Source organism: Coturnix japonica, chromosome 2 (assembly GCF_001577835.2).
Source record: "Coturnix japonica isolate 7356 chromosome 2, Coturnix japonica 2.1, whole genome shotgun sequence".
Classification (NCBI taxonomy): domain Eukaryota; kingdom Metazoa; phylum Chordata; class Aves; order Galliformes; family Phasianidae; genus Coturnix; species Coturnix japonica.
In genome coordinates this window covers 69,467,191-69,488,152 of record NC_029517.1, presented here as the reverse complement: position 1 = coordinate 69,488,152, position 20,962 = coordinate 69,467,191, and the positions used below count along the sequence as shown (strand labels likewise).

The 20,962-nt window shown below is 37.5% G+C and overlaps 1 protein-coding gene across 3 annotated transcripts in view; it reads right to left on the bottom strand.

Annotated features, from left to right (window-relative positions):
* The window catches only part of CDKAL1 (CDK5 regulatory subunit associated protein 1 like 1), a 315,678-nt gene that overhangs the window by 220,717 nt on the left and 73,999 nt on the right, over positions 1-20,962 (bottom strand). For all 3 annotated transcript variants that reach the window (XM_015854755.2, XM_015854757.2, XM_032442509.1), the window contains 2 exons: positions 12,669-12,765; positions 6,830-6,878 (listed from right to left, as the gene is read on the bottom strand). In XM_015854755.2, the coding sequence (XP_015710241.1) occupies positions 6,830-6,878; positions 12,669-12,765 (146 nt within the window). The remainder of the gene's footprint in view (positions 1-6,829; positions 6,879-12,668; positions 12,766-20,962) is intronic.

The following is a 20,962-nucleotide window of genomic DNA, read 5'->3' as shown; positions in this document are numbered from 1 at the left end:
TTAACCTGAAATATGTGTATTTACTAAGCCCTGCACTGGCAGCTAGCATTTATCAACAATTCTGTTCCAGAAGACTCCAGAATAAGAGAGCCATGTGGGTGAATATTGGCTTTTAAAAGTTTTATTTATTAAATAGAGCATGGCAGTTGACAATCTTTTTAAAAAGCTCTGCAGATGGCCTGCACTGCTAGAAACCACAGATTTTTTTTTCTCTGTTAAAGTAGATCTTTATTGGTATTCCTGCAATGTTTTACTCAATCATAGCAGTAACTGAAAGCACTGAAATGGTACAGTATAACAAGTAAAACTGTAAACAAGTTAACTACTAACAGGAAATTAATTCTTGTATAGAAATGTCATAGAAATGATACAGATATAATCATATATATATATACAACTATTCAAGAAAACAATTTTCCTCGTATCCACAGCACTTTCCTTTCTATCAGCAAGAGCCTGCAATGCACTATTAAGGCACTATGTTTTCAAGATTCAATAGCTTCACTCTTCTCTGACATCACGTGATGTTATTGGCTTTCTGAAAAAGCAATTTAGTGTTAAATCTGCTAGGAACTCAAAACACTGGCTACAACCTCCAATAGCACAGAGGGACAATGCTAATAGTCAACTGCAGGAAGAGTTCCCCTGACCATCTATCCTCACCCTCCTGAAGAAATGCATTTGATCAGGATCAAGGATGCTGTTCAAAACCCCAGGAGATCTGGGATAGAAACTTGCAAAGAAAAGAAAAAAATTGGAAACAGATGAAATAGACCGTATTCTGAGTTAAGGAAATATTGAAGGGCGAATTGTCAGAGTAAGATGCAGGAATACAAGTAACTAACTTTCAGAGGAGATGCAGGTTGAAAAGAGAAAAACATAGCTTAGAGTGACAGGCTGAGATCAGCCTATCACTATACACAAAAGCAAGCTTTTAGTTTTGTCTCTATTCCTTCACTATCTATTTGAACCCTTTATCTATATAATCTTTGCAGAATTTTCTCCATAATTTCTTAAGATTTCTCATTGTGCACTGTTGCTTTAAATTACACTGTAAAACTAAGCTCTCGGAACTGATGGTGGCACAGTTCATCATATCACTCTTTCGAATTCAACTCACGGAGGTTGAATTTCTCATACATCATACTTCTTCTAAGTAGTCAGAAACATGAAATCAAAATTCGAGCCAATGCTCTTGTAAAGCATTCAGCTGAATGAAGACACCTTCATTAAAAAATAGTAGGGCTAAGATAATTCAGGTCAGGGTCTTCTTAAGTCAGTATTCACCGTTAAAGTAATACTCAAAGGAAGACAAAAATATTACAGCATAGAATGTGCGGAAGAACTTCATTACAGTGAGGGTGACGGAGCACTGGAACATGCTGCCCAGGGAGGTGGTGGAGTCTCCTTCTCTGGAGATATTTAAGAACTGCCTGGACGCCTACCTGTGTGACATGGTGTAGGGAGCCTGCTTTGGCAGGGGGTTGGACTCGATGATCTCTAGAGGTCCCTTCCAACCCCTACAATTCTGTGATTCTGTGATTACTCATTCAGGTAATGACTCTTCTCCTACACATAAGGCAGATGACTTAGATTTTAACAACAATATATATATATATATATATATTGTTTATATATATATATATATATGGGTTTATACAGGAAGAGCTTCAAAATCACTAATCATTAGACAGTAAGAAAGAGATGGATAGAGTGAACATTTTAACCTTATTAAGCTGTTAACCCCAGCTAAAGCAATGATTCTGTGTACTGCCTGCAGGAAACCTGGTTTAAATGTGCCTTACACCTCTTACAAAATTTTTGCAGTTTTTAATAACTCCAGTTTAAAAAGCAGTTCTCATATCTAGATGTAGTGTTCTAAATGTAACAGTGCGTACAGGGTGCAGATGCACAGGCACTGGTAAAGTAAGATACAGGGCAGCTGCTGTGAGAAGAGACCAGGGGCTGTCCAATGCCATTCACTGATAGCTGCATTCAGCTCCAACAGGCCCAACTCAGGACACAGCTGAGCGTGTCAGCCAAAGCAGTGTATCTCTAGAAAAGCATAGTTTAGTAAAAGTAAAAACATTGCACCAAGAGGAGTGAGGGAATATGTGAGAGAAAGCCCTGCAGACATCAGTCAGGGCAGAAGGAGGGCAGGAGGTGCTTCAGGCACATAGCAGAAGTCTCCTGCAGCCCAGCAGAGACCTGTGGTGGAGCAGGCTGTCCTGCAACCTATGAAGGACATGAGAGCAGATAGATATATCCTGAAGAAAACTGCAGCCCATGGAGAGGAGCCCATGCAAGAGCAGGTTTTCTGGCAGGAACTGCTGGCCCATGAGGGACCCATGCTGGAGCAATCTGACACCAGAGTGAAATAGGGGAGGAATACAAGGAGCAAATAACAAAGAAGAGCTGTTAAGGACTGACTGTAGTCATCATTCCCTTTCCCCCTGCCCCACTGTGAGGGAGGCAGAAGAGGAGCAGTGAACAAAGAGAAGTTGATACCTAGAAGAAGCAGGGGCAAAGGGAAAGCTATTTTTAGTTTTGTCCTTATTTCTCACTATCATACTCTATTTTTAGTTGGCAGTGAGTTAATTTTCCCCAAGTCTAGTTAGCCCTTGACAACAATTGGTATGTGATCTCCTTGCCCTTACTATGACCCATGAGCTTTTCCATCTTACTCCCCTGGTCTGCTGAGTAGGGGGAACAAGAGGGAGACTGGGTGGGGATAAGGCAGCCAGCAAAGGTCAGCCCACCACACAGTGAAATAAATAAAACAACCCATCCAAAAGCATCCCCTTTTCCTATGTGCTTTCAAAGGATTACAGGACCATGGACTCAGTGAGGCCATTACCCTCCCTCTGACCCTCCTCAAACGGCAATTAGGCACAAACAAGTCAGTTTCCTGACTGGGAGCCAAATAATATTCTTTCTCGGAAAAGAACTCCTGATGCCTACAATTTTTATTCCTCATTTGGCTCAACATCAACTTCTTAAGTAAAGGCAACTCTTTGCACTATCACAGAAATTAAGGAGACAGTATTTTATCTACTGTAATCAGTGGATTGTAATGAAAACAAGCATCACAAAAATACTACTTTAATATGCTGGCATTCATATACATACCTTACATACATACACACAAAGTATGCAATGTAGTCTATATATGAGACAGAAAACATTTACCTCCTCATTTTTGTAGACTGAGACAACTAGCATAATTTCTAAGTATATGAGAGCAATTTAATACACAGTAAATACTGGTTAATGTTTAAACTGGGAATGGATGGGCAACTTCACCAGACAGGTCAACGTGACTGAAATCAAGAAAGGTTACATGAAGTATAAAAGGTTTGACCCTGAAGTAATTTCCTTTGGCTGGTTTTAACAATCAAATCTAATGACCCATTGTAAACTTCTGTTTTGTGAAAACACTAGACAGACACAATACAGACTAACCTCAATTCAGCCTGTGCCCCTCATCTCCCCAAGGCCTAAGCTAAAAGCAGATTCCTACAAATGCTCCAGCTCCATGTTCCTTCCCCCAGGACAGCTTCAACATGAGCTTTAGCAGCTGGTGTGTCTAGAATGGAAGGTGGAAAAAGCTTCAAATCCATAAGGGACAATGTTTAAAACTAAGAAGAAAAAAAAAATCTACATTAAGATTTTAAAGTTTATTCCAAATACCTTGAACAGCTTTGAAATTCTGAAGGCGTACTTGACAATGGAGCATACACCAAATGCAATCAAGTTTTCTCCTATCTCAGATGCTGCAACTACTTGGTAGCCCTTTCCTAACATACTGTGCCATCACAACACATTACCAAGAAACTAAGCATATGTGTGGATGCCTCAATGATGTAAAATAGCTGCAGTCCAGGTGTAAGATTCAGGTAAACTGTAAATGAAGCAAATTTCAATAAACTGTTTAATTATAGCCTTAAATGAATAAAACAGGAAGACTGACACAGTCCAGCTACGCTTTTGCAGATAGCACTGTGAGAAATATAATTCTAATGCTGAGATCAAATTCATTCATCTAGTTCCTTGAAAGCTAGGAGTCCCCTTACAAGGAAGTATAGACTACAGGTTTTGGCAATATAAGCTATAAAAAAGCACCTTTAGATGCCTTTAGTTAAAACACATCATCAGACACCTTATAAACCAAGCATGACCCGCATGTAAATATTGCACACTTCTTTCAGAAGATCACATTTGGAAATTACAGTTTCAAAATCTACCTAATAATCAAGAGAATTTAAAAGTTTCATAGAACTCGTTATAAAACCTGCTATAATACAGATATGAAGCATCACGGTGTTTCTTGAGAATTCTGTTCCTTATAACACAAACAAAAGAAACATGAGCATCTTTCTTTTCCATTTTCTGATGAAGGAAGACAAAAAGGTCACATGAAAGTGCTTATGAACAAGAGAGTTGGGCTCTGGTAAATATGCTGTAAGGTAAATACTACTATATATTTTAAAGATTCCCTTTTTGTGAACTGTGCACTACAAAACACAAACGACCACAAAAAATCTACGACAGTCCTTAAAAAATGGGAACCTAAGTAAAACCAAACCTTAGAAATGGCAACTCTGATGATCACCAAGGAATCTAGACAGAATAACCAGACAACTCGTGTGGCAACACTGATCTACTGGGACAGATGCCCTACAGGGTGCAGATACTATGTGGTTTGAATTTATTCAGTTTAAATAGTTAAAATATTTTGAAGCCACACTACATGAGTAAACCAACCATATAACCTATTGATTTCCTTAAAAAAAGACAGGTGAAGGAAATTGTACTGTATAACCATGACAAAAATCCAACTAAAAACTTACTAATCTATGCTGGTTCTCAAATCAAAATTTATATTTAATCTACTGTTTCACACCACACCCTCCTCTGCCCCCTCAAGATATCTTGGGCATCAGAAGTTATTAGTAATGTCATGAATACTAGAAGACACGGGGCTACATTTTATTTGGTTTAACAAACACGTAAACCCCTACCATGGGTGTATTTTACAGTATAAAGCATTACTAATAGTCTTGTTAACTGCTGTATATTAATTTACTTAGATAATGAAAGTTCCAAGTTAGAATCATTAATAATACATGAACAGCTTCAAATTCTTCTTTATTCATGGAAGATGATTTCTCGTTCAACAAATTTACGCATTATCATTAAACAAATTGGAATGAACAAAAAAGAAGTAAAAGCTTCTAGTTTTAACAGTTGACCTTTGAAGAAGCAAAGCTTTATTACACCTTATGACCACTGTCAATTTGCCACCTCTCTTTCCAATAAAAATTGTGGTTTTGTTCATTTTTTTCTGACATTCCATGTTCCATTGTCTTCTGCGAAATCCCTGAAGAAAATGGCACTATGCATGGAATTCAGCATACTTACTCTGTTTTACTTAGATCAATTATACTAAGATAGAAAAGAACATAAATCTTACCCAAAAGCTACACTTCAATTTAAAGTTCATGTGTCGATTAAAATTATGGTACATTATTTCCCAGAACTGGGAAAATGAAACCTTAAAATCAATTCAGTGAAACAGATAATTTTTGGAGTTGCTTCCTGATTGACTGTCTTCTTTCCTGTCATAAAATATTCAACCACAATAACCTGAGAAGCGATGTTATCAAAAAAGCAGTAATGTTCTGAATCTGTATAAACATTACAAAGCACATTTTTGTAAAGGGAGGGCATACTGATTCAGTTTATCTTCTTAATCCCTTACAAATAAATACAAATCTGACATACTGCGCTGTTGCAAAAATCAGGAGTTATTCCTATCTTCAGCACATTGTGAAGAACGCTATGATGCTTCTGAGGAAATCACTTGTGCACATTCAGTATGAGTAAATATGTTTCTTCTACAATAAGTTGAACGGGGGAAAAAAAAAAAAAAAAAAAAATGCCAGAAGGAAGAACTGTGAAATCTCATTTCTGAAAGCATTTGAAGTACTGAAAAGTCTTACTAGAAGCCTTACAACATGGCATCACTTCTTAATAGAAACTTTTTTCCTTTAAAGTTATTTTTCACTGTCTTTTACATTTTCATGTTGTACTTCAAAACAACGCACTCCAGCATTAAAGTTACACAGCAACATACTGTAGAGCAGACACTTGTTTATATTCAAAGTACGGCCAATTAAACTGAAGTCTGTAATCTAAAGCTTCAAGGAACAGTAATTTTTATGGCCTGATAAGTAATGGAGACAAACTTAGGTAACCCAGAAAGATCCAGACAAATGTATTTATTTAATAGCAAATGTTTACTGGTCAGACTGCAGAAACAATACTGCCTTTGCCCCCCTTCACTGCAAAGCACTGTATGTACACACGCGTTAATGCAGACAGAGTACAAGGAACACAATTACAAAAGAACATTAAACCAGAGGATTATTTATCTGTCCTGCTGAGGAAAGCTCAGGGAAGTGAGCCAAAACATCTGAAAAAAAAAGAAAACAGGAGAGGCCCAAACATAGGAAAGTGGAGATAGAGCACTGAATTAAGATGGAACAGAAACTTTAAGCAATACACTACATACAGCTATACTGATGAAACTTAAATGGGTTCCTGAAGTCTCCTCGGGATCATTTACTTATGAATCCAAGAGGCCACTGAGCTCCTATGTGAAAATCTCTGAAACTACTACTAAGCACACATGGCACAGTACAGCCCTGTCCAAACATTTAGTTAGAAGAAAAAGCAAAGATTATATCAGTAAAGAACATAACAGCATTTGTTAGCTAATGCTTACATCTTAGAGACCAGCCGCAAATATCGCAAGTGTAGTGCTTACCTTTAATAGTTTCCTCCACAACTTCTACTACACGATCTATCTGCTGAACCTAAAAAAAGTCAGAAAGTCAACATCTAAGTAGTGAGAAATTGGACTTTCTTTATACAGCTCTTCCTTCAAAAATGTGATCCTCTGGATTAAGTGGAAGCAAACTTTGGGGCTACATTTTTAGCCATTTCTTTTCTGTGCATCTTGTTTCTTCTGTCAGAGTTCCAAAAGAAACTCTAAAACACACCACCTGACTTAAACCAATTTCTGTTCTCAAAAACAGCAACCCACGAGTTTGGCCAAAGTCACCATACAGACACAAAAGGGCTACTCTGTGGGCTCCTAGTGAGAGAACTTCAAGCCTTAACTACTGCTTGGGATCCAACTGGCTGCTGTAGGGTCATAGTCACTTGGGCAGCCAGCGACAAGAACAGAACACTGTAAGAAGCTGAGGATATTGTGAGGCAGAGAAGAAAAATAACAAGTAAGTATTGTAAGGGAAACAAAGTGTAATGTAAGAAGGAACTAAAAATATTGATCTCATGGTTAAGAGAACAAAATGCTGTTCTGGATGTACAGCAGTTAGCGCTTGAAATGGAAGGAAAAACCTTGACGCTCTTCTTAAGACAGAATAATATTTCATATACGTGGCAAAACATCTCTAACAAAGATAACAAATCTGTACTTTGGTTATAGTTGCCTAAACGTACCTGTAATCATTCAAGTAGGCTTCAAGACCTAAACCTGATCTCCAACAAAATTCCTTGATAACTTGTATCATAGCTCAGTGCCCATAAAGCACCGTCCTTGTCATTTTCTGTAAACAAATGGCTGCACAACCATCTCTACTTCACATCTAATTTCCAGCTTAAAAAAAGATCATCTGTAGTTGCTCTCTGATCTACAGTTCCATATGGAGGTCAGTGGGTATCTGTTCTTTTATTTGGCTTTTTACTTGTTAGATCGAGTCCACGTTAAATTACTATGTTTTACTTTTTAAATACAGCCTTTTCAAAACACAAATCTCTGCCACTTCAGAATCCTAAATACAGTATATTGATTATGAACTCTATAGATTCACTTTTTCAAAATATCACTAATATGGGCATTTTTATGTTCTTACATGTCATGTAATATTTACGTCCTTTTCTGAACTGCAAGCATTCATATTACGGACGTGTGTTTAGCATTTACAAAAATGCTTTAATAAACAAAGCCCATACGAGAATTTATGTGGAACGTGTGCATATTTGCATACTTGTACATATAAAGGCTGCTCAGAAAGTCATAATTTCTTTTTTATTATGTTGGCCCACAGTACCTGAGGCAGATGTCAGTGTTATGGCAGTGAAGTGGTGGTACATTTCAGCAGTGGCAACAGCGATAGTGTGTGACCTCCCTGGTGCAGACTTTCGTATGCACAGCATACAGGCTTTTATTCATTACTGGCAAAAATGCATAGCTATTGGTGGAGACTATGATGAAGAAATAGAGCTTTTGTAGCTGAGAATTTGCTCTACTGAACAGTATTATTGTGCTCTTTGTATCTACTGTGGTTTCCATAAAAATAGACTGGAGGCATTTCTTTTGGAGCAACCTACCTACACCCCTGAATACAGATGCAAGTTTTTTTGGTTTTTTGTTTTTTGTTTTTTTTTTAAATAGGACACTTACACATGAATTTTTCTGCTTAATTTTTAAAGAGCAGCTTAAAAGTGGAAGTCTATACATTTATAATTATAAGCATGGATATGTAACACAGTCTCTGCCAAATACAGCGCCTAAAATATTATTGCCACATCTTGACACTAAAGCTGTTTAAGTTCATAATAATTGTAAAAGAAAAGAAATCTCAGTGGTTCAAAACCTGAACCACCTCTATAATTACTTTCTGTGTTATACATCTGGGGAATTTTTGCATAGCTCTGAACCCCTGTTAAATAAAGACGAGGAAAAACAGCATGTTGTATTTTCATTTTATTGGACAAATTAAATTATTCTCAATGTGCCTGTCAAAAAGACAGTTCACGTAGGTAATTAAAATTACTCATCTTAGAGATAAAGACCTGCAACCAGGAATGGATGCTTATCCTGCCTTATATTTTATTTCCCACGTTACCTATTTTTCATTTGAAATGACTAGAAACTGTTTGACCAAAGTGCTCAAGTGCTAAAAACAAAAATAATGAATGCTTTCAAACTTTGTGTAAAATATCTCAGTAAAAGTGGAGTGAGGGAAGGAAAGTGTTTAGAGCAATGCTGTTTGGGGGGAAAAAGGAAAAAAAACAAAAGAAAGAAAAAACGCAGGAAAATTAAGGAAAAGGAAACACCACAAGGTAGTGGTATTAAATTTCTTTGGCTATGCAGAGAGTCGTAGGATTCCTTTAACCACATCTCCACATCTCACTGATCTTACAGTGTACTCTCTTCAGAAATGAGTGGCAGCAAAAGTTTCCATAAACAGCAAAGACTCAAACATGTCTCCAACAGTCATTAAGAAGCCCATCAAACATGGAGACAAAGCTCTTCTTGATGCATGAAGGGCACAGATACCACTCCTCAACATTTTTTTGCAGTGAGTCCAAACAATCTGAACCATCTGTACTGACAAAAAGGTACCCTACTGCTGGATATAGCACACTGTAGTATAGTGCTGGATGTAGCACTACATTTGCCTCTGCAAATCGCACAATGTTTTTCCAGTATAAGCATCCAGATGGAGGACTTTTTGTCCATAATATATGGCTCTCCATTAGGATTTGAGTAGAACAAAAGCTAAAGACTGACTGGAGCAGACAGCTGTGCAGGAATACAAGGGGAACAAAGACAGATGCAGAAACCTGGGCTGAGCTAGATATAGAACAGAGGCAGGGGTAGGGCCCAAGGGATGAAGAGGCAGCCAAAGCAGGAAACCAACTGGAGAAAAAGCAAAGAAGAGTGTTATAATAAAGCATGATGCTTGAGTTGAAACAAAGATCAGGAAGAATCTTTGAGCTTTTCTCATGCAATCTAAGGCAGTACAGCTCAGAAATTACATTTACCCAACTCTCAGAGTCACAAGGAAAACATGAGGTGATCCATGCTGGGGCAGAAGCTACAGACAACTGCTGAACACTCAAACACAGGCCAATTACATTCCAAACCACTCACCTCTCATTTTACCCCAGCACTCCTGTAAGACAAGTCCCAGGCTCTTTGACTGAGCCCCAGCAATTAGCTGGAAGACTACACTAACCTACACACTGACCGTCTGCCATCAGAGAAAGTCCCCAAGCTCCCTTTGTACTGCCACTATCACACTCAACAGATGACTGCTAGATGTAAACAGCTCAAAGACATGCCTGTAATGCGCTATGTCTGCAGTCTCCCATTAGGTGATTTGTGAGTGCACGCAGACTTGCCTTTGAGGATGGTCACACAAATTCTTTTAAGTGCTCAAGCATGATCTGAGTGGTCTCAGAAGCAGCAGTAACAATCTGAAACTTTTTTGCAAGATAAACAGGGAAAAATGATCCAGTAATCCCTGAATACACTTAGTGGGTAATTGAGAGGTTGCACATTTACAAGCAATTTTGTACTAGACAGAAATCAGTGAGTCTCCAAACAACACTATCTAGAAACGTGCAACTAGGAACCTAAAAAACAGATTAAAGAAACTCTTTCCAACAGTCTCATCAAGAAATTATCAAGACTGTGTGAAGACACTGCACTGTCATGTGGGAAAACAAGGCAGCAGGACCTTGCCCAAGACAGTACAATAGAGACTTTTTTCAGTTTAATGTGCTTATTAAATTAAGGAGAGAAGCATTTTGTCGATCAAGAGATTTCAAGAAATCTCCTTCTGAAGTTATAGGAGCAGGAGAAATGATCTTCAGATGTCCCTGAAAAGGGTCTTTCCTGAACGCCTCATTGCACTCCTCTCAGAGGCTGCAGCTATTAAAAAATAGAGAATGATGGCTAGAAAACGCAATTCATATAAGTCCAAAACTTTCTGAGAGAGACACACTGCCTTTTAATGGAGTCTACGAGGTGGGCATCAAAGGCACCACAGAAACACTCTTTGGTCCATGCTGCACCACAAAAGAAGATGCAGAATCATTTGGTCCAATGATGTACTGCAAAAAAGATGGGAATGCTTAAGGCTTCAGAGCAATCTCCATGATAAATGAAAGGGTATTCATCTGCTCACCTCTTACTACAACCCAAAATTAACTTTGGAAGGAGTTGTCTCCAGGACACATATTTACAGCAGAAGCATGTCATCCCCTGCCAGTTGTTACAGTGCAGATGATTTTGGGAGTTATGCCAGTGCCTTTTACATGACAACTATTCTGGTCCCATTTTAAGAGGATTAAATCCTCCAAAGTGAGCGTTCCAATTTCTTCAGAAAATATATCTTAATATTAGACTTCAACTTTTTCTACCTCAGAAGAGAGCACCTATCAGGTAATAAAAAGAAAAATGGATGAGGTTGAGAACACGCCAAAGGAAGGGGCAGCAGTACCTTGCCTGCACAGCGAGAGGCTGCTGCAGATACAATCACTATCTGGACTCAACTGCTCATGAACACCCTGAGACCAAACATCAGCATCCTAATTGCCTGCAGTAAAACAACATTTACTCTTCACCTGATAAACAGAATCACAGTCCAGGCCAAAGGATAGTGACATATTAATGTTACAACCAGGTAAGACGGTTTCTATCCCTGTCTTCATACACGTAGGTATCTTCACATTCACAGTAATGAACAATGACAGGTCATGAAAACCCATAAAAACCATTCACCTTTTTATTTTCCTATCCTGCTGCACATAGTAAGTTGGTATCTTAGAGATGAAAAAGCACCAGTTTCTTTGCACATAGTTCCATGGATATACTGTTTTTTACTCTGAACTATAACTATCAATACTTTGTCATCTGTATACATCAGCATAGCATGTCACACACCTTGAGTATCATTTCTGGGCAGTGAGTTAATTTATAGGTAATAAGATACCTAAAAATACAGCTGAAAAGAAAAAAAAAAAAAAAAGATAAAACAATTTGGGTGGTGGTAGTTATGGAAGTGAATTCTTCAGAATGTTTTGCTGCTGTTCCTTTAAAATCTTAGTTCCAACCTGATTTCATCACAACTAAAGTGGAAACACCTCGACCTTTCCACATTCTTAGCATATGAAAGATGATGCACAATCACCCATTCTAATTTAACATAATTCAGGAAGATTCTACAGAGGTGAATAAATTAGATGGCGTTATTTCATTTCAAAGGATACTGAAAGCACCATCTGAATAACGCCAAAAGATCGCAGGTTATTTTTTCAAGGCAGAACTTGGCTACTGTCTAACAACTCAGTCACTGATGGATTTAACTCTTCAGATTGCCTCAAATTTAAACAAAATGATCATTTTCTTTTGTGATTCTACAAAAATATCAAACCTTCAGCTGTGCCCATGTAACATCTGCTAAAGTCCTTTGCCAGTTTTTCACTTCTTTTACCAAAGGATGTATTATTATTATTATTATTTTAAACTTAATGCAAATAAACTGTGATATTTTAAACAACGTGGCAACGGCTGTTATCATCTCCCTTTCAGCTACAAATGGCACCAAAACTCACTTCTTTCAAGAGCATCTATTTCCTTTGACCCCTCATCCCACAACCAGAGCAAATCACTGTGGATGTAAAAAGGCTTAAGTACTTTATGACAAAAGCAGACAACCAGAGGTATTAAGTTTCTCTACTGCATTTTTGAGGAGAAAGTCGACCAGTCCACTAAACATATACTAGTGATATTGGCCTATGAAAACATTTACAAAAATCTTCAGTTTCTAATTGATAAAGATACATACCCCTATAATACTCAGGCCTTTGAGGTAATCCTGACGAGGTTGGGCTTGTGGAACACAGCCTGCTACAACCACTTTCTTGTTTGCTTCTTGGGCTTTCCTAAAGGGAAAAAAAAAAAAAGAAAAAAAAAAAGGCTGCATATTAAGATTTGAAAACTGATAATTTTCAGTTTCATAACAGACATATTGCGCTTGCAACAATAAAGCATCTACGATGAAAACATTCTCAGTTCAGAAGCAATTTGTATGTATGTGAACCTCAGAAACAAAACAAACCACTACAAGAAAAGAACCTTACTCCTAAGTTTACAGTACACCATGTGGTCAGTTTGTGGAGTATCTACAGAGAGCATTACCACTGTACACCATAAATGGCAGTACCATTTCAAAAGCCCTAATCAGAGGTACATGATATTTGCCACAATGACAGCAAAGAATCTTATCAAGAAAGATGGGATAGAGATACTCAGTGTGACTCAAAAGAAGTTACAGAATACAAGTGATATCCCATACAGAGAGGACCCACTAGTTCAGAACATAAGCATCTATCCAGTACCAGTCAGAGATGACCAACTGCATTATCCTTCTAAATCTGTATTTTAAAAATAATTAAATAAATAAAATATTTTAAATAATATATTACATTAAGCATTTTCAAGCTTTAACTGCTTGTATTTGGCAGATGAATGTTTGTGTCAATATTAACCACAGAATTCCTAAGCCTCGGCGCTATCTTAGCGCTTAGCGGAAAACTAAAACACTAAGTTTAAATAACACTATCCATTTCTTTAGTAATACTTAGACTTACTTTAAATTCAATGGTAAGTATCAAGCTACTGCTGAATCATAAAAATGAATACAAAACAGTGTGATGCAAAACGTTCTTATGCTTATTAAACTTTAAAGATCATTCATTAACAGATCAACTTATTAACAATTACTGCATCTTTGGCAACAAGTTGACCAGAATTACAGGGAGAGCATTAAACTAGGTTAAAAATGAATTAAAAATGAAGAAACCCCTTCGGAAATGCCACATGGAAATTAGGGCTTTCTCCTCTCAAAAGGTGGCAGGACCAGCAGCCAGAGTGAAGCAATACTCTAACAAACGCACACAGCATGGGCAACAAACTGGAGGAGTTGGAAGTCATATTGCAGTTTTCCAGCTGCATGACGAATGCTATCACAGAAGCATGGTGGGATGACTCATAACAACTGATGCAAGGGAGAAGAGGTGGTAGAGTTGATCTCTATGTAATAGGAAGGACTGACTGTTTGGAGCAACAGAACTCTTTTTTTTTTTCAGAGAGTGCCGTGACAGGATAAGGGGTGAGAGCATTAAATTGAAAGTGAGTAGAATTAGATTAGATATTAGAAAGAAAACCTTCACTCAGAGGGTGGTGAGGAACTGGAATGGGTGTACAAAGGTTCTGTGTATGCTCATCCCTGGGGATATTCGAGGCCAGGTTAATTTGGGCTTTGGGCAACCTGATCTGGTAGGTGGTGCTCCTACCTAGGGAGGTAGGTGGGGTTGGTGCGAGATAATCTTTAAGGTCTTCTCCAATTCAGACTATTCAGTGATTTTATAATAAGGTGCAAAACCAGTGAAGAATAGGAGAACTGAATAATTTTAGCAGATTGGCTAGGTCTGACATGTCAGTTGCTCTACGAACTGCCATTCATAGTTGCGTGTCTTATCACAACTTGCCAGGCTTCTTCCTAACTGCAATCTCTTAAATCCAGTTTTCTCCAGCAATACGTAAACTAATTAAGTGTTCGCCGTTACATTAAGATAGTATAAGTCCTATCATCACATTTTTTAAAAAATTCTCTTATTCAAAGTACTCAGTAGCTTATATGATTGTATATCCTTTGGCTTGTTTGAGCTGCCCCAAGCTGAATGCAGCAGAGAAAGCAATGTTCAAAATGCACAACAAAGACTCCACACTGAATACCTGTAAGCCTACAGTAGATGTTAATTTAACAAGGGAAAAAACTAAAACCCAGACTGGTACTACAAATAGTTATGCTACTGAGTCACATTTTTCATTTTGTAATCACAATATGGAAAATTTTATTTACAAATTATAACTAAGATTAAAAAAATATTAATAATAAATCTCATTTGAATGCAGGAACTGTAGTAATATAGATCACAGGTTATCTTGCCAAATGTCTTGAGTTAGTAGCTGCACTAAAAATGAGGTATTTCAAAGGAACAAATTAAATATCCTATAAACAGATAAGTGTAAATTAACATGAAAATGTATGGTACCTATTACCTTACATCTAATATAAATGCAGTAATCATATCTGTAATGTTATCCATTTTCTGTAAAAAGAATTTTCAGGAAATCTTCAGATATTCATCATACAGAGCCTCACTGATCCTCTACTTGCATGCTATGATATTTAATATAAATGCAAATCCTTTAATGTATCCACAGCAATTTTACTGAGGAACAAACTACAATGAAATGCTAATTCAGCCTGTTACTTAAGCAAGGAATCTAGTAATTTTTCTCTAAAAACAGCCACCTTTTATTTCAGTGGTAAATATTTAAGGCTTCTGAAAAGGCTTCAATAGAGGTCACCTATTTCTACTTCCACAAGTTTGGTTTTTTTAAATCTACTTTTATGCATTACTTAAAAATGTCACATACCACAGTGTGACACTCCACCAGCCCAGGAAAAAAAAATCACTACTTAAATGGTCTAACAGAGTCAACCTAATGCCTCAAGGCAAGACAATGAGACCCGTCTCCAGCAAACATCGCACACATCCCTAGGCAACCGCGCATCTGGTGTAATCTGCTGTTAGCAATTGTCTTCTCCATCTACTTGAAAGTCTGCAAGCACTACAGAGGAAAAAGCTTTTATTCAAGTCTTTTTATCTGAGGGGAAAAAAAAAATCCACATTTCCCTTGACAAATTAAATGGCATTTTAATGTTATTTCATAGCTTTAACATTTTGCCTTTTCTTCTGGGACTATAACTGGAGTTATGGGTTAGAAAGTTAAACCGATTATTCTTTCTAATAAGAACTGTACTCATTTAGCTGTTTCTTAAAGTTGTACAGGTCTCTAAAGAATAAAGAATTATGCACAATGAGGTTTTTTTCTCTTTAAAATGCAATTAAACAGAAATGTTAGAACTAGATTTCCAACCATAGTCAATTTTGACTGCATCCACAATACAGCGTACAGTCTGTGAACTCCACCATACAGGCTGAACTACTATAAGGAAATCATGAAAGCGTTTATGTCATTTTTCAAGAAACCATTTCTCAAAATATGCACTAGTACCATATAGCTACGTCCTTTTAACATCACTAAACGAGCCCTCTTCTTATTAACAAAACACAATACAAGCCATTCTTTAGAAATCCAGTTAGCACAACAACTGCATTAAAAAAGCTTTTATCCTTCAAAAAACATGAATAGTAATGAGAATAATATCTCATGGAACCTATTAGAGACATGAATAAACATATCCTCCCTTTCAGACACCTTTCATATTTTTCAGTTACATGATCCTTACCCTGAACTTTCAATTTAGCTGTATCAGCATGTATTTTCTAGCAATAAATTCTTCTCTAAAAATTACTTGCAAGTCATATAATTTGAAGAGCAATTTAATTAGAGAAATTCTGTTTTGAAGAAAAAAATTATTCTAGCTACTTCCTAAGTAACAGGTGTGGAATGAAAACAAATGGGGAAAAAACAGAGGTATGACAACAGTAAACAATACAGTAGAAAACTTGGAAGAGATGCAGGTTCCCTACAACCTATTTCTCTTACCATAAAGACACTCTTCTGCATGTCTGTATGAAACTTCCTTTGTTTCAAGCTTTAGGACATTACTCCTTGTCCTATCACTACCCATCGCCAAGACGAGCCCAGCCTAATTCATTTGCCTCCCATCTCCTTTTAGATATTTATAAACACTAACCAGATCCTCACTCAGTCTTCTGTTTTCCCAGGCTGAACAGACCCAGGTTACTCAGCTTTTCCTCATACAGGAAACGCTCCAGATCCCTAATCATCTTTGTGGCCTTCTGCTGGGCTCCTTCCAAGAGACCTCTGTCTTTCCTGAACTAAAAAGCCCAGAACTGGACACATTATTCTAAACGTGGCTTCCCCAGCCTGAGAAGAGGGGGAGGAACACCTCAACCTGCTGGCCACACTTCTTTTAACACACCTCATGGTACCACTGGTCTTCTTGGCCACAAGGGCACACTGCTTGCTCATGGTTAACCTGTTGTCCACCAGAACACCTACTTCCTTCACTGCAGAGCTACTATTCCATAGATTTAGTCATTTCAATTATAATTGTACCATCATATTGAATCAAGTATTTTTTGTTATCTGCTTTCCCCCTCCCCACCTCAAAAAAAAAACAAACTCCAACTTTGCTACAGCTATGAGAGAGATAAGCTCCTTCCCTTTTTATGGGGGAATCTATCACTTTTTTTTTAGCTCCAAGAAAATTTGGTCACTAACATAACATGGATGAAGAAATGACTACTACCTCTCAAAAAAGCCAACCATAGCAGCCTGATTCATCAGCAATGTCTATATAGCAATATTGCTGGGAGTTGGTGCAGGAAGCTGTATGACTTCCTTGTAACTCACAAAGCAACCAACTCTACACATCCTTTTCTGCTGGGAAACTTTCCATCCACTCTTCCCAAAGCCTGTATCATTGTGTGGGGTTGTTATGACCCAAGTGCAGTACCCAACAATTGGCTTTCTAGAATACCATACCATACGCCTTGGTCCACTGATCGAGATCATCCAGATCACTCTGCAGAGCTTTCTATGTTCACACAGATCAGTATTCCCACCCAAACGATCCTGTATGCAAACTTACTCTCCACATCCAGATCGCTGATAACACCACAAACTATATGAATACAAAATCAAATAAACACAAACAAAGCCTTGTTTTTCTCCACCAAAATTAATTGTTGGCAAAATTAAATAATGAAGACCCATTTTAACAATAGGTAGCAAGCTTCTTGCAGCAGAGGCACTAAATAGTAGCCAAATACAAGTCAGAGAAAGGAAGAGGACTATTTAGCAGTAGCAATAAATTAGCAGGGAAAGTGCTTTAAAGTTAGCTTATTAAGCTTTATGCTGATTGTAGTCAAAAATTGTAAAATAAAAAGAGAAATTATTCGTACAATAAAATACAATGGGAAATATTTTTATTCTCTGAAACAAAACTGGAAATGCAGATGACAACTGACTCCATCATCATAATTCCAAGTGTTCCAAAAAGTTGTGAAGGTACAAATCAGCAGGAAGTTTGTGACCAAAAAGCTCCAAAGACATGCATGAGATAATATAAGAAAAGTTTTGCTAAGACAGCTCTCTGGCCTTCTACAGTATGATCTGTGTATATCATGAAATAAATCTGCCAAAGATTATAAAAAGTAAAACAGAAGGATGCTACTTCCCAGACAGTAGATATCTCTGGGGAAAAACAAACGCTATTTGGCTAAAGATTCATTTCTGTGAGAGATCTTCCAACTGTCTCATCTGTTGAATTAATCAGTAGGAAGCCGTAAGTTCTAAGGAGAGTGCAACACCACTGGAGTTAAAAGACGGTGCCTGCATGACATATAGAATAAATTCCTGAAAATCCATAAAATTACATGGCTACTCTGTGTTTGAACAATTATGAACAGTAACCACGATGCTACAGGCACTGAGCCCAAGTAATGCTTCATTACTACCCAAAGGCTTGCTTCCCATCTTTGCTGTCAGCTGCTTCCTTCCTCCAACTCCAGTCCATCCTCTTTCTCATTTCTGGCCATCTTGATTCATTTTGCCTTTGCTCCAAGCTCTGCAGCTCACTGGACCCTTCCACGGTCTCAACTCACTGATACAGGAGACAGCTATGAAGTTGGGGTGTGGATTTATTTTAATTCAGTTTAATCAGCTCACACAAGAGGGATAGCAATAGAGCCACAATGATGGTAAAGAGAAAGTTGTTGGGAAGAAAGCAGAAAAAGGACATGGGAACTCCTCATTTTGTCTACTGCGAACTTGATGTGTTGCGTGTAATATTCCAGTTGGGTGGTAAAATGCTGAATGGCAAAGGTGAATAAAAAGCAAGAAATGTGAGAAATTCTCATACAAGTTGTGCTTTCTAGCTTAAGGGCAGGCCCATAATCAAAGTAGTTTAGAAAATAAGAGGAAAACCTGTCAATATTGTGAACTAGAGCACTGTTAGAATTATCTTCTAAGAAAAGTTCAAATCTATTTAGGTTTGTCAGCTTCCTTGTATATCTCCAGAGTCACCAAGGAACTGCTGCGTTTTGTGGTGCATATGAAGGCCTCAAGTTCACTTGAGCATGTTGATAATCATAATCAAAGTTAACTAAATTGCTTTTGAGTACTAATCTCTAGCAAAGCAACCATTCAGTTACTGTGCTGCACATCCTGAATTGTTTCCTTTGGCAAAAACTATCATGTAACACTTAAATAATCCAGGTGAAAAATAAGTTTTATGTTATCCTTGAAACAAAAGCAAATGTGTCTTTCACAAAAATATTTCAGAAGAGACAAATTTCTGCTCCAGCAGACTCAAAACTGAGATTCTAAAGATGTGTTCAAAGAAACATAAAATATCCTTCACAGCAGATGTGAAATGTCAGCTCTAAGAACAACGGCAAGTTTGACTCAAAGATCGCATGCTATGTACCACATTTTTCTCTAAGATTTTGAAAGGACATACATGGGGAAGAAGAAAGTACTCTGTGCATTTAGTTATTCACAGTACCTGCACCAATAGTCTTTATATTTTTTTCCATCTTTCCTATTCACGAAAACAAACATATCTGAACACACTACTCGAGACTTCTGCTTTTCATGAGCACAACAGATCCATTCTGCTTTTTATGGCAGACACGTGCATCACACTCCAAACTGATGGGTTAGCAGCTGCTTCCAAACTACAGTGAGTACTCTCAATGCAGCTTAGTGTATTAGTTCCAACACCTCGGTTAGAACAGAAACTTGCTTCCATCCATGTATAGCATGCAAGGGATGCAACCACAGGATTATTTGCAGAAGAAAAACAGCAAAAATAAGCAGACATAATTGAGTTTAGCATGGCAGTTTTACTTCTGGTAATGTTTGCATGTTTAAATGTGCCACAAAAATAGTATCTGCAAAGGTAATGCTTTCCATAATTGACATTTTAACTACACTGGGATTGGAGAAAAAAGAAATTATTTCTATTATTATTACTTCATATTGCAGACATGATACACCACAACTCCAGTAGCAAATGTTGCAATTCAGACATTCTCAATACTAGGTAACTTCTATTTCCACCTTTTGTATCAGACCTTTACCTCTCTGCTTACAGTACCTTTAGCTAACTCTGAGTTTCATTAAGGCACTGACGTTCTGCTGATCCTGCCTGGCAAAAGCAGAGGCTGTTGGTAACCACACCAACAGCAAAGTGCTAGAGATGGTAGATGCTGAAAGTGTCTCAAAAGGAAGACTGCCAGCTCACGCATATCTTTGATACTTCATGTCCTTCAGTGCATCTGCAACACACTAAGGTTCCAAAAAATACTTATCTGTTTCTCTATAACTCCAGTTTCACTTTACCCTTTCTTCAGCAAGGATCTAAGGAAATTCATGTTGAAATTATTTTCAGAAGCAGCTGAAATAATTCCAAAATCAACAGTAACAACTTTATCACCCCTTTCTATCTTCTAACAATACTGTCCTCTTTCAAGCACTCAGTTCTTTCTACTACTTTTAAATAACAAGACATCATTCAAACTTGAGAACTTAATCCTACCTTGAATGTATTTGTGCACATACAGATTGTTCAATCAGATATACTTGTATCAAAACTGGTGAAAGAAAGTATCCTGTAAATTTGCATGGAAAGGAACATTGAAATGCTAACTCACAAATTAAAGAAGTGAAAATCAAAATCATTACAGTGAACTATTGTATAATCCACTTAAATATCACTCTGTCTCCATTCTTTCTACAGATATTCCAGTAATAACTGTAATAGTCTGTTTTAGTATTTGTGCCATACCAATACAAGCTGGAGGATGAAAGGATTGAGCACAGCCTTACCAAGAAAGACCTGGGGCAACTGGTGGATGGCAAGCTGGATATGAGCCAGCAATGTGTCCTCACAACCCGGAAAGCCACCTGTACCCTGGGCTGCATCAAAAGAAGAGTGGCCAGCACGATGAGGGAGGTGATCAAGCATTTTTAATTGTATAATCAAACAACAAAACAAAACAAAAAGGAAAT